Raw genomic sequence first — 13,044 nt, forward strand, 5'->3', positions numbered from 1 at the left:
AAATTGAGTCTCTTGAGTTACATTTTTGTCTCGGCCAGAATAAAATCTAAAAGAGGGATATTTGACTATGACCGCTTAGAATCAACATCGCGATAGGTTTCCCACTTACAACTTTTAGATCCCTACCACCGCAATTAGCCACGTTTCATACCGAATTTCATAATTGTTGAATATTAAATGCTCACTCGAATACTCTAGAAACATTTGTCTCTCCAGATACTCAGCTTCGGACCTCACGAGCACGTGCTCTCGGTTCAGAAACGGCATGTCAAAATGTTCGTACTACAGAGAGGCCTCCTCACGGCTTCAGCTGGACTAAGAACACCAAGCGCCGGCTAGGAACATGATCTACTAAAAGACACCATGCTTGATATTGTGTCACGGGCGCGTCGGCGCAATTTGGTTGGAAACACAAAAGCGCCACGCGAATCCTGCGCTTTGGAATGTGTGCTCGTGTGGTTTGGATTGTCGCCAAATTCCATCGAGGGAAAAAAACATCAAGAATGGCTTCTTTTCCTTTACTTCCACGGAACTCACTGATCTGGGTTTGCTTTGTAGAGTTTCTAAAAGTCCACCAACACCGCGCGACACGATGTTATGGCGAATTCGCCCGTTACTGTACACCACACCCTCAAGCAGGATCCGTCGCGACCTGCTAGTCTAAATGGCTTGTCGTTGAGCCTCGCTCTAGCATTGACAGACGAAGCTTTGGGTACTACGCCATTGAGCCATCAGCAAACCGCCGCATCATTGCTGAAAGCAGATATTTCCTACGTTGCCGCTGCCATCCCGCGCATCCTTTCCGCTCTCGTGGTCTCAATTGTCAACCGTAGACGAAAAACGAGCTGGGCTGAGCTACGTGAGACGATATTGTATTTTCTCTTATCGCTCCTCCAGCTACAGTTTCTCTTTTCGGTCTGTCTACTTTGGCCGGTAGTGCCAGGTCTCGTTCTTTTGCCCTGGTTGAGTTTGCTAGCCGCCTCGATTTGGATTCTCCTTCGCGCTGCGAATAATCGACCATCGTCTTTTAAATATGCTGCAGACCAACCCGAAGACGATGTGCCGGGCGATGAGGACTGCCACTTGGACTGGTTCGTTGTAGGTGGCTTAATGGATAATGAACGTATGCGCCGGGAGCTCCCATCAAGACTTGCGAAAATCTTCGGTCACGATATGCACGTTTTCCTCCCCCGTAGGCTCGGCTTCATTTTCGATACGGTCCTCACACTTATTCAACGAAACGTCTACGTTCCCACTGAAATATCAGTGGCTTTATATCAATCTGTACGGACGAGCCTTTTGAAGCCAGAAACAAGTGGCGTGCGCATCCTCGCGCATCACACAGGTGCTCTCGACGTTTCGTGGTTACTTGCCCGTCTCTGCTCCGACTTCCCTTCCGGAACACAATTAAGCAAGCTTCAAGTGTTTACGTTTGGTGCAGCGTCAATTGAGATGACTTTACCGCTTGGCCGCTCCCACCAGCAAAGCGAAGAAAACCCTGGCCCAACCGCCCCTTCGGTTACCCATTTCGCTTTCACAGATGATCCTTTCGCGCAAGTTGGAGTGCTCTTGGGAATTCGCCAAAGGTTAGAAGGCCGCTTTGTGGGCAGTTTGTACACTATCCACAAAACTGCTCAAGTATCGACAAGGTCTTACTTACTTCCTGGGAATTGCCATTACTCTTTTGATGACTACCTTGACGCCCTCGTTCCCAATGGAGATCCTCATGCAGGCGTCCTTGGCCAAGTATGCAAAGTCGATCGCGAGTTGAGTGAGATGCGAGAGTTAGCTGCACTCGCGCAGAGCGTCCCCAATGAACGGCTTAGGACACGTCGAACACGACTCAGCTGGACTGCTCTTGGCGCGATAGCGAGTAGTACATCCAATGGGCATAAAGATCATGACGATATGGCAGGGCCTTACTCACTAGAAGAAGTGAGAAAGAAAGTCAAGTCTCTGGAGGGTATGAGGGGATACGAAGACAACCCATTCGCTGACGCCGTGATATATCGGTATCGACCAAGCCTTAAGAACCACACGCCGACTACAGAAGCCATAGAGGGTTCAAAAAGCCGCCGCAACAGCCCTAACAAGTGTGGCAGCCAAAGAAGGGGCAGCTAACATACGATATGCGTATTTAATAAGATTCTGTAATATATTTAACAATGTATCGATTAATATATGCAGACGCTTACAGTCAAGCATTAGGATTAAAACATTTTCTTGTATTATTTCACCATTGAACGTTGTATACCCCCTTATGCGGTAGACCCATCTAATGGGCGAGTGGTTTTTATACGACCTTGATTGGACATGACAACACGTTAGCATAGTAATTTTCTTGTCGTCTTTTACAGCTTGCCGTTACCACACGTGCTGTCGATATTTTGCACCATTGTCACATCATTTTGCCAAGCTACTGGATAGCGAGTTTAGGAAGGAGACTGCTAGTATCTCCAATGTTGTGTTGCAATGCATCAGTCTCCCCAACAAAGCTTCTGAATGAGCTTATAACTACTCGCCACCAAAGCTTATGATAAAACCTGCTCGCGCCCTCCTTGGCTAAAGAGTTTCTTGGATGTCACAGGCAGCCACCATGAAGTTTTTAAGTGTTGTTTGGTTAGCTAGCGTTTCTGGCGCCTTGATTCGAGTAGGTCGTGACGGAAAGGCCTCATATGAAGGCTATAAGGTTTATAGGGTGAACACGAACGATCGCACGAATGAGCTAAGTTCAGCATTTGAGGGTCTATCTGTCGTCGAACTCAACCATAACGGTGGAACAGTCGATATTGCAATTCCACCGGAGCACCTTGAGCCCTTTGATACGCTCAATTTTACTACTACAGTGCTGAGTGACAACTTAGGAGCTGATATTGCGGCTGAAGGTCCCTTGGGAAGCTACCCAGGCCTGTAACCATCACTCAACAGTATGAAATGTCTCACTAACTGTGCTTTAGAACTTGACGAAAATGGTGTTCCGTCAATATCCTGGTTTGATTCGTATCACGCATATGAAGACCACATCCAATACTGGAGCGACCTCCAGGCGTCATTTCCCGACAATTCGGAGCTTATCCAAGTAGGGCCCTCGTTCGAGGGGAGACAAATTCAAGGTATCCATCTCTGGGGAAGCAGCGGTAAGGATTCAAAACCGGCCATCTTCTTCAACGGAAATGTCCATGCTCGAGAATGGATCACCTCAAAGGTACGTTCGACATGAAGTAGCTTGTAAGTTCCTTATTGATCTTCTTATACACTGATGCGGGTCGCTGCTAGGTTGTCGAGTATCTACTTTATCAGATTGTCATCGGGTACAAGAATGATACGACAGTACAAGCAGCCCTAGACAACTACGATTTCTATGTTCTGCCTGTGGTGAATCCCGACGGTATGTAGCTAATTTTCCTCTAAGCTCAAGGAGAAAATAGCCCGGATCTCTTACTAAAATATTGTTTTCAAGGCTTTGTGTATTCCCAGACGACCAACCGCCTCTGGAGGAAAAATCGCCAGACACGAGATAACACTACAGCGGTCGGCACGGATATAAACCGTAACTGGTCCGTCGGGTTTGGTGGCGGCGGTTCTTCATCAAACCCTGATTCAGAGACCTTCAGCGGCTATCAACCCGGAGACGCACCGGAAACAGCTGCGTTGATGGCTTACGCGCAGACTCTGGCTAGCGATAAAGGCATCAAGCTGTATATCGATTGGCACAGCTACGCCCAAGTGATATTGCTCTCGTATGGTTACAGCTGTGACACGTTTCCGCCGAACTATGACAGGCAAGTCAGTCTTGCGGGCGAAACAGCTGCAAGAATCGCACAGCCATGTATGTGAAATATTTCTATATATATTTCTCCAGCAATATGATTATCCATCAATCATTTATGGCTTTTATCGATGGTTCCTAACGCGTTCTACACAGACAACACGACATTCGAATATGGATCGGGCTGTCTCGTCCTTTACCAGTCGAGCGGGAACGGTAGAGATTACATGACTGACGCGGCTGGAGCTGAGTTCGGGTGGGGAATAGAGCTTAGATCGACTCCGTACGGCTTCGTGCTTCCTGCCGACCAGATTTTGCCGAGTGGTATTGAAATATGGGAAGGTATGAAATACCTATGGGCGAATTTGTAATTCGATGGGAAAATTAGGGATAGTCTGGGGCTAGCACGTAGCATGGCCTTCACCTCATTTCTTCACAGCTACCTAGGTAGCTATTTATATCGATGGATTTCCAATATCACCGTCTTATTAGAGCTGTGGCTCTTGCAGGAGTCTTTCACACTTCCAGATAGTATGGTGATTCAAGGGTCGGCTTCATATAACAACATCAGTGCCGTGTCTGCTCCATAGGGTTAAGAGACTACTAAGTATGATAACCATAGACAGTAATTGGGCTCATAGGTTGCTTCTGCTAGCAATCCCTGAGTATAGGATTATCAGCCCTGATAGGGAAGGTGTGTCTTACAAGTTCACTACACGCTTCAGTCGATGTTTTCCATTGTGTCGTGATGTCTGCCCCGTTTCTGTCGTTCTTTCAATGTCTGATTGAAGTTCATTATTACTAACGGCTTGAGAGCTATTACCATGTAGAAATGTTCACAAAGGTCAGTAGGGGTCAGTATGGCCATATTCTCCACTACAGCTCCTATTCAAAGCTACATCATCTGCTATCCAGGGTGCCTGTTGATATCCATAGCAAGCCCCTACCAAAGCCTTCTCTCCTAGGATGGCTTATAAGTATACAGGCTAGTGATGTCTAATCGACGCTCCCGTCTTATAGATGAAGACCGACGACAACTCGTGGTAAGCTTCCACAAATTAATTATTTACTGTTGCCAAAGTACTTAGGCCCTTTTGTTTACGGACACAAAACAAAATTCATTTTGTCTTCCTGACAAACACATTATCTTCCCATCAACCCTTCACCTTTTTACATTCTCCGACAACCACCTACGTAGTGAGTATCCGACCATCCCTCCGGGCTCTCTTTGTTTAATAATTGCTAATCATATTCTCAATTTAATAGCCGCGTCAGCCGTATTGGCTACAAATACGATGGCCGATTTCATGAGTGGGTTCGAGGTCCTCTACAAATACAGAACCCTCGAGATATATCCTGGTGGCCACCCAGATTTCTCAAAGTTGAAGCACGAAGAAATCGAGGTGTTACCTAGAGCTCTAGGGTATGGTGTCCCAAAGAATCTTCCTAATGTGGATGCTACAAAGCACGCCTATTGTGGACTTGACTGTTATCTAGAATATTCCGTCATGATCAAGTTGCAAGAAGATATCCCCCAAGGACAGGAAATTGTAAAGGACGATGACTTGGGAAAATCTTCGGGAATAGTCCACTTCTCCCTTCACCGACAAGGCGATGATACACCACTAGGTGAGATAGCGGAACCTGGGTATGTCTACCACTGGTCTATATGCGTCCAAAACACGATCGCGAATGCGAAGTTGTTGTTCAGTACAACGCCCACATCCCAAGACGCATTCATCGAGAAGCAAGCTGTATGGTACGGGCAGCTTCGACGTGGAAAACCCTGGCAACCATTTGCTGCTCTTTGCAGACCAATTTCACGGCCAACATTGAACGGACAACCTGCCCCCTTTGTGGCAGGCGAACTCTACGGTAAACTTCCGGTCTTCAACGAGTACAAAGTAACAGGAAAACTACTCAAGTTAATCAACAAATTCATGGAAGCAAATCCTCGAGACATCTTCTCAACAGGACAGATCATATTCGCCATTTTTGTTTGGGACTTTCTGAAGCGTCATCTCCATGAGATACCCCAAGGCGTTGTAATGACCTACCCCATTTCTCAGCCCCCCTTAACTCACTTCATCATCTATTTCATCGAGTTTCTGAAACGGACGGAGATTTATCGATTGGTCTATTACACTCATCCGTACCGGTTTGTGAACAAAGCCTACGAACATGACACTCGTCGGGACGAAAAATATTCGATCTCGCCGACATCGATCTCGGAAACAGAGGTGGAAGAGGAGATGAGGAAGATCAGCCCAACCGTGGTAGACTCCTTCTACCCTTCCGATGTCGAGTCTTCGTTGATACCGCCTTTTGTCCCAGACCCCCAGCATAGCGATATACCCGCCTTCAATGCGACACAAGCCCTAATTGGGCCAATTGGCCAGTGGACATGGCACGATTATGACAACCTGCCTGCGAAAGATGTTACCCACCACTTATTATATCCTCGCTCTTTTAGCCAGCCGAGAATCGTGAAAGGAGAATACACAGCTACTGAAGAGATTCATCAATACAGAATCAAAAGGGTACTTGTTGATGGAATATTCCTATACACGATGTCGCGACCGAGTCTTACTCCGGCTTTGGTCGCCGCGCTGGAACAACGATCGATGAAGCTTCCGTTGCTGCTAACCTTTCAGCGTCCGGCGGCCGATGCGTCGCGAAGTGAAATCGTCCAAGCGGTGGCGCTGGCCTGCAATCCGAAGCCGGCAGCAGCAACTCTCTTTAAGAATGATGAGGCTGTCGAGTGTCATACTGCCAAAACACTGCTGGACTACGCAGTATCACTTCTTTCTAGCGTTACTCGACTAAATCATGCGGTTCTTCTTCTCGCAGGCTATGTCGTAGACCCTGACAAACTGAGCTCACACCAGATAGTCCGCAATGACCACGGTCGATGGCTTATGGATGGGCTCGTGCCTGACAAGACCAGGCCCTTAAACGACATTGAAGCCGACGAACTCCGTCAAGCAGTAGAAAGCTTGTACGAAAGCACACAAGTACCCAATGTCCTCGGGGTCACTATCGGAAGATGCGTCGCCGGGGTCATGGACGACGATGCCGAAAAGCGGCGATTTACTCTCAAGATACTCATGCAACTATGCTTTCCTATGACTTCGTACGCTCTGTACGTCATGTTGTTCTTGCACGTAATATACGCAGAGAATTGCAAGTTGAAGTCGGCAGATGCTCTCCACTTGTACCGCAACCTACTATTATTCCAGGAGATCAAGAATGATTTGGGGACGGACCCGCCGAAGCCATACTGCCATGTAGTCTTAGCGACGGCAGTGCAATACCTACCTGAGACGGCCTCTCGCATTAAGGGACTGGAGGAAGCAATGAACAGCAAGATGGGAACTTATGTTCATGAGTCTTTGAAGGACATCTTCTGGCGAACATATGGCTGGAGGTACCAATGATGAGATGATCCTGGAAGGGGGATTGAGGAAGGGGGACTGAGGAGGGGGGACTGAGGAGGGGGGGGCTGAGGAATGAGGAATAAGGATTGAGAAATCCTGTGTATGGAAACAAGGAAACGAGGAAACGAGCGAGCACAAGTCGCCATCCCAGGGTACATAGCTACGGTAAAACGTCGGATGTACATAACGAGTACGTCTTTCGGGACTTTGTAATTAAAAAGTATCCCATGAATCACTTGCAGTCACTGATAACGAGGTTTTATTTAACTATAAAAACAATTAGAGAAAACGGGGCGACAATCGTAGGGTGTGCTGGAGTCAGCCGAAGCTGAAAATCTCGGGGCAGGGGCTGAATGAAGCTGAACATTAGCGAAACACCTAAAAATGAGACCTTCAAATCTCCAGCCTGGAATATTCCATCTCTTTCTTCTCATGGCCTGCGCGTTCTATCTAAATGGCGCCTCACGGAACCGTGTCTGCAACAGACGAGAGCACGGCTAGTGATGGAGTTGATCCAGACTTTCTCGAAGCCCTCCCGGCCGATATTCGACTTGAAGTCACACAGAACCTGCATACGCATGCCCAACAGGTCACTGCCAATGAAGTACAACACGGGAGTGACACCATCAATCACAAAGCTTTATGGGACCTACCGGCCGATGCTCGTCGAGAAATACTAGTATCGGATCTACCTTCCGGTTGGGAGATTCGTGAGTGGCCTGGTATTGCTGGTGTCTCCTATGTCCATAGAGACCGACAGATCAAGACTTGGAAAAGGCCCACGGCCGAGGATGACTACGCACCTTTTCCGACGGTCGCGGGCCGCCTCCGCCCTTTCGACCCGGATACTCAGCCGCCTTTACAGCCTGACTTTCGGGTTTCCGAAAGGCCAGAAACTAAGGGTGCTTTTCAGTATCCTTTAGAAGTGCATCTGGTTCACTCTCCAATAAGAGGACTAAGACCTGTATACCGAACAATTGGAACCGCCTACAATGCCTTCTTGGCGATGTTAGACGTTCCCGAATTAATTGATAGGTTCTTCAGACGTTACGAGTCCAGGATTATTCTCATCACAATCCTAACACTCGGCTTCATCGTCTATTATCTGTGTTACTTATTGGTCATCTTCATCCTGAGTCTTCCTCTGTTTTGGCGACTTTGGACCAGTCTGTTTTTTGTATCCATCTTGACACTTCCTTTCAGTAAATTAATGAGTCTCGTTTCGGAGCCACTCATCGATATGTTCACGTTAATGACGGTGGTGGGCACTGGTATGCTTGGTCTGAATACACTTGTAGCACTCGGCAGAGATCAAGCCGCTTGGTCGCATTGGAAAGTTCTAGTAAGCCTACGCATTTTCCTTCTGGCCAAGATTTATTTCGATCCGTATCCTCTAGCTGACTAGTTAGGTTGGTCCTTACATGTATGAGCTTACGAAGGTCCGGAAAGCTCTCCGGGTTAATGAAGTTGCCAAACTTGATGAGACCCAGGACGAGGAGATGGTAGAGGAACTGATGATCAATCCCGACGGTATAATCGATGAAACATATGATGAAGGACTACCGCTTCTGGATTATCCAAGTCTCACGACATTGAGAACTGAGTTCCCAGCAACCACTTTCACGCCATCTTCTCCAGTGGAAGCACCACCCCTTGATTTTGCGGAGACCTCTGCGCCACCAGTCCGTATAGTTGCTGAAACACTTGTCCGGCAACGAACATGTACGTAATATACCTACTAGTTTACAAGATAAAAAGGTATCTAGTTACTGTTGTTGCTAATACCATTCAATATATAGCCAAGCGGGAGGGGGACATATGCCAATGTGTTAAGAGGCATCTGACCGAAGCAGAATACGAATATTACAAGACCACATATAACATCATTCTGATTGGCGAAACAGATATGCTGGAAAACGAGATGGACGAAGCAGGTTCGTATATTAGTCTTCCCTCCCCACCAAATACTCACTAAGCCGACGATCGAACACAGCTACTACACTAATCAAAACCTGGCCCACCTACCGAACCTTCGACACCAATTGTCAAGCCTTCACGCTAAACTTCCTCGACGCCCTGTGCGATAGCAATCTATCCGCCGTCAGCACACGCATGGTCCTCCACTTCTCGTGGTTCATCCACATCCCAAACCTCGTAAACATCCTCTTGGGGGTCCTGATCTCGTTCCTGCCAACCTACGGCGGGTCGGAGGAAATCGGCAACGTGGAGCGCTGGGCGCGCCCGTGGTTCGCGATAGTCGCGTTCTTCATGGCGTACGCGTGCGGCTGGACTGTCTTCCAAAATCTACTGGGTCCGAGACTCGGCGTGTCGCTAGAATCCCGGATCCAGAAATACTACACGCGCGCCGCGCGGCGATACCCGGAGTACCCCGCGCTGCAGACGGAAAAGGCGCTGTTCGTATTGATGTTTCTAGTCTACACGGTTATCCACATAGGCATATTCGTCATGTTAACATACGGATATTTGATCGAGATGCTCGCCCCGTTCGTAATAAACGAAGTCCTCATCTCCCCCGCCGTGAGATATCTCATCGGCTACGCGTCGGGCATAGAACCGCCCTGCGACCGTCTCAGCATCGGCGGGACTTTCAACTTCACCCCGCGCTCCACCCTACACGTCATCAAGGTAGCCGTCGCGGCCGGTGCCGTGTTCTTCGTCTGGCCTATCATACTCTACCAGCGAATATCAGGAGGGGAACCCCGTTGGTTCGACATCTCGTGGATCACTGACGTGTTTAACAACTGGGCCGATCTGGGCGAGTTCAACGATAAGCACGAGCGGCTTATGGAGCTGGCCTACCGCTACAATATCACGGCCCTCCCGAGCGCTTTCGCGGCCGCGGCGAGGAAGGGCAGTTTGAGCCAGGTGCCGATGGTGGCGTTTAGGGTGTTCCGGCATAGCAATTTTACGGAATTTATGAGTCCGGCGGTTTGCTTGGTTTTTGGGGTGGGGAACGGGACGGGGGGTGGGTCGGAGGGAGGCGGTGGTGAATTGTGAGTTACGGAAAATGGTGAGTCTAGCATGTTAAATGGTAGGTATGTTGTCGTTTTTTATTCATGTGAGCTTATGTGCAAAGTGGTTTTGCTTAGTGGTGTTTACCGATCGGAAGATTTACCCCTGAACCCCTGAACCGTAAATAAACCTCCGGGGTCTCTAGCCAAAAACTCACTTACATCGACGGTTAAAATGACGCGGACAATCGAGCGTAAGAGTGGTCTGGATGATTCCATCACTACAGGCCGAAAGGCCACTGAGCTGGACCTAGCGCATTTATGGTTGCTATTATTGTTAGCCCAAGAATCCTTACTAGTACGTAAGCCGTTATGACAAATTTGCTTACCATCAGATGTTTGAAGGCCTTGGTTATTCCAGGACTCTGATGATGGGAAGGACTTAGTAGGCCAATCTAGCCAGGACATCCATTCCTCCGAGACTGTAGGTTTGAAATCAAGCGTCTTGTTAGAAGCCCGGCGATTCTGAATAACAATGCTAACAGCTTTCGCGGCCTTTTGCGCCTCCTTCGATGTGGTACTGCGTCGAAGCCATATGGAATAGGAAGTTTCAAGATATTTCAGGATCTTCTCTACTAACGTAGACTGGGCGGCTTGTCCGACATCGCCTGAACTCTCTTGGAGGTAGAGGCAAAGAACGCTGGTGGCAAGGAGAAAGTCATGAGATACTAAGGATGAAACCCTCCAACGCTCGTCATATAACCGACAAAATGGCTGCGTCTCCTCGTCGAGCATATGTTGGCACTCGAGGAGATTGAAGGACGCATCCAGAATGGCTTCTCTGGAATAGGCGTGTTGTTGTGGTGTCTTGGTACGGCTAAACTGCCGATGGAGGACTATCTTGGTCCTATAAAATATAATCTTTAGGAAGACTTTATGCATAATTATCTTTGGTGAATCGGTGATACTCTGAGCCATGGACCGCCATCTAAGGCAGTCGGGGATGGACGCATGTGTTTCCTCGAGTTTCTTATCTATGCTCATCACCTCGGCGTACGTATGAGGTCTAATATCAGCGGCAAGATCCCATACCAAACCCAAAGATGACATCAATCGAGACTTGCTGAGACGAATTAACATAGCTGTCAGCTCTGTGTTTGGTCTTGCGGGAGGTAACTCTATCGTGTCTGCATCAAAATCGCTGTCATGAAGGTTACGAGGCTCTTCTGTGTCAGTTTGTTCTTCTTTAATCAACCTCGGGAGACCCATCTGAGCAGAAATCGAGAGGTCGAGCTCAACCAGGGTTTTCCAAACACGCCTTCGCATCTCTCCAACGAAAGGTGACATTCCTGTAAAGTGCTTTGGGTCCCGATGGTAGCCCGTATGCATGGCAATCTGCACAATTGTGCTCAACAGAATCCAAACGCCCATATCGGCATCCCTACAGACAATGTATTCTTTGGCAAAGTAAAGAACCATCGTCTCTACAACATACGGACCTCCTCTTGTATACCTGCCCAGGATGAGGCATTGTACCGTATTCTGCCCAAACAATTCTTTCATGGTCTGCAGATCGGTCCCAGGGGGTGTACTAGGTAGAAACCGCTCTCCCGGGTCAATTCTGAACATTTGAAAATGAGCTGAGAGGGACATGATAGCGAATAAAAGGCCTAACCAGATGACGGACGTGGCGGATGGAGATTCCCAGAATTGCTCGTACTAGCATTACGTCGTTAGCAAAAAGCATCAACATAAAGCACCTAGTTAGGGGTAGGTTGGCACGGTATCATCTACCTCTTTTAGGAACTGGATTGGATGTACGACGGCTGCTTCAGAATAGTCAGCTTATATATGCAGCAAAAGTTTCACGGCCACACCAACCGGGAGACATCTCGAAATAATTAAAGTAGTGCGAAACTAATCGGTCCACAACCAGTCTAGGAGGCACAGAGGCCAAGAGTTCCTCCTTAGTCGCATGTCTCGGGCAACCATACAGCAACTGGGGCCCTGGTATGTCGAATTCAGGGGTTTCAGTGACGTGATGAATAGTTTGCGACTCTTCCTCCTCGAGATGATCCTTGAGCTCACCTATCCCTTCAAGAATGGACGCCCAGTGAGAGCCACTCACGTAGCTCACGCTCGCTTCGCTCAACTTCATACTTCCACAGTCTGATGTGGGCGAAGCATCTTCGTGGGTTTCGTGAGTTTGCTTGGCTGGAGTAGGGGCGAGGGTAGAGCCGGTCGGCGATTTAGAGCTTGGAGACTCTGGAATGGGGGTTATCCCCGACGTCTTCATTAAATTGACTACGAGGTCCTCCAGCTGTTGTATCCTATCTTGTACACTTAGAGAAGCCCTGTCCGGCTGGTTTGGTCCATCGTGGGGCGGCAAATTTGAAGCGTAAGTACAAGACGGGCCCACACCTCGTCGTGCACAGGTGCTACAGGGGTGTTCTCGATTACATTTTAATCTAGGAAAGAGTCAGAACGTGATCTTTGCGGAAGTTATGGCACGTACTTTCGTGTCCTGCAGAAGTTGCAAGAAAGTTGCGGTTTATCCCGACGCCTACTGGATGGTAGACGAGCACGGCCTCTAGGAGTCGTACCAGACCCACTATAGGGGATCTGTCCGTCCTGGTCAGACATTTCTTAAGTGAACCCGCCTCAAGCTACTAAAGCTAGAGGGAGAAGAGAGAGGGCGGAGGGGTTTGGGTTATTGATACTCTGTCATAGATCTATGTAATATGAAGGAGTGATATTCTAGAACAGATGATTAACTAGGTACCTTTCAATATCTTGATCATCGTCTCCATCCTCCGATACTCCGCTCCGATGCTCCGTCGATATGCATGCTCCCTATCTAATGCGC

General features: G+C 48.3%; 5 protein-coding genes across 5 annotated transcripts; 4 read left to right on the plus strand and 1 right to left on the minus strand.

The window, feature by feature from the left end:
- The first annotated feature begins 166 nt into the window (after positions 1 to 166).
- F4807DRAFT_144620 (uncharacterized protein) lies at positions 167 to 2,318 on the plus strand. The gene has a single exon (XM_047993136.1). It carries the CDS (start codon positions 598 to 600, stop codon positions 2,119 to 2,121), a length of 1,524 nt encoding a protein of 507 aa, XP_047853162.1. The 5' UTR covers positions 167 to 597; the 3' UTR covers positions 2,122 to 2,318.
- Positions 2,319 to 2,363: 45 nt separating this feature from the next.
- On the plus strand, positions 2,364 to 4,404 carry F4807DRAFT_430532 (zinc carboxypeptidase A). The gene is made up of 5 exons (XM_047998422.1): positions 2,364 to 2,906; positions 2,958 to 3,205; positions 3,277 to 3,388; positions 3,461 to 3,829; positions 3,926 to 4,404. The coding sequence occupies exons 1-5, from the start codon at positions 2,579 to 2,581 to the stop codon at positions 4,138 to 4,140; spliced, it is 1,272 nt and encodes a 423-aa protein (XP_047853163.1). The 5' UTR covers positions 2,364 to 2,578; the 3' UTR covers positions 4,141 to 4,404.
- A 1,354-nt stretch (positions 4,405 to 5,758) lies between these two features.
- Positions 5,759 to 7,266, plus strand: F4807DRAFT_430536 (uncharacterized protein). The gene has a single exon (XM_047998423.1). The coding sequence runs from the start codon at positions 5,818 to 5,820 to the stop codon at positions 7,204 to 7,206; it is 1,389 nt and encodes a 462-aa protein (XP_047853164.1). The 5' UTR covers positions 5,759 to 5,817; the 3' UTR covers positions 7,207 to 7,266.
- A 218-nt stretch (positions 7,267 to 7,484) lies between these two features.
- On the plus strand, positions 7,485 to 10,383 carry F4807DRAFT_144635 (uncharacterized protein). The gene is made up of 4 exons (XM_047993137.1): positions 7,485 to 8,548; positions 8,616 to 8,928; positions 9,006 to 9,140; positions 9,200 to 10,383. The coding sequence occupies exons 1-4, from the start codon at positions 7,661 to 7,663 to the stop codon at positions 10,222 to 10,224; spliced, it is 2,361 nt and encodes a 786-aa protein (XP_047853165.1). The 5' UTR covers positions 7,485 to 7,660; the 3' UTR covers positions 10,225 to 10,383.
- F4807DRAFT_144653 (fungal-specific transcription factor domain-containing protein) lies at positions 10,274 to 12,925 on the minus strand. The gene is made up of 5 exons (XM_047993138.1): positions 12,694 to 12,925; positions 12,060 to 12,646; positions 11,973 to 12,007; positions 10,568 to 11,897; positions 10,274 to 10,506 (listed from the first exon to the last, which is right to left on the minus strand). The coding sequence occupies exons 1-5, from the start codon at positions 12,819 to 12,821 to the stop codon at positions 10,460 to 10,462; spliced, it is 2,127 nt and encodes a 708-aa protein (XP_047853166.1). The 5' UTR covers positions 12,822 to 12,925; the 3' UTR covers positions 10,274 to 10,459.
- Positions 12,926 to 13,044: the final 119 nt, after the last annotated feature.

The sequence above is a fragment of the Annulohypoxylon truncatum genome, assembly GCF_022578515.1.
Source record: "Annulohypoxylon truncatum strain CBS 140777 unplaced genomic scaffold F4807scaffold_21, whole genome shotgun sequence".
Lineage (NCBI taxonomy): Eukaryota > Fungi > Ascomycota > Sordariomycetes > Xylariales > Hypoxylaceae > Annulohypoxylon > Annulohypoxylon truncatum.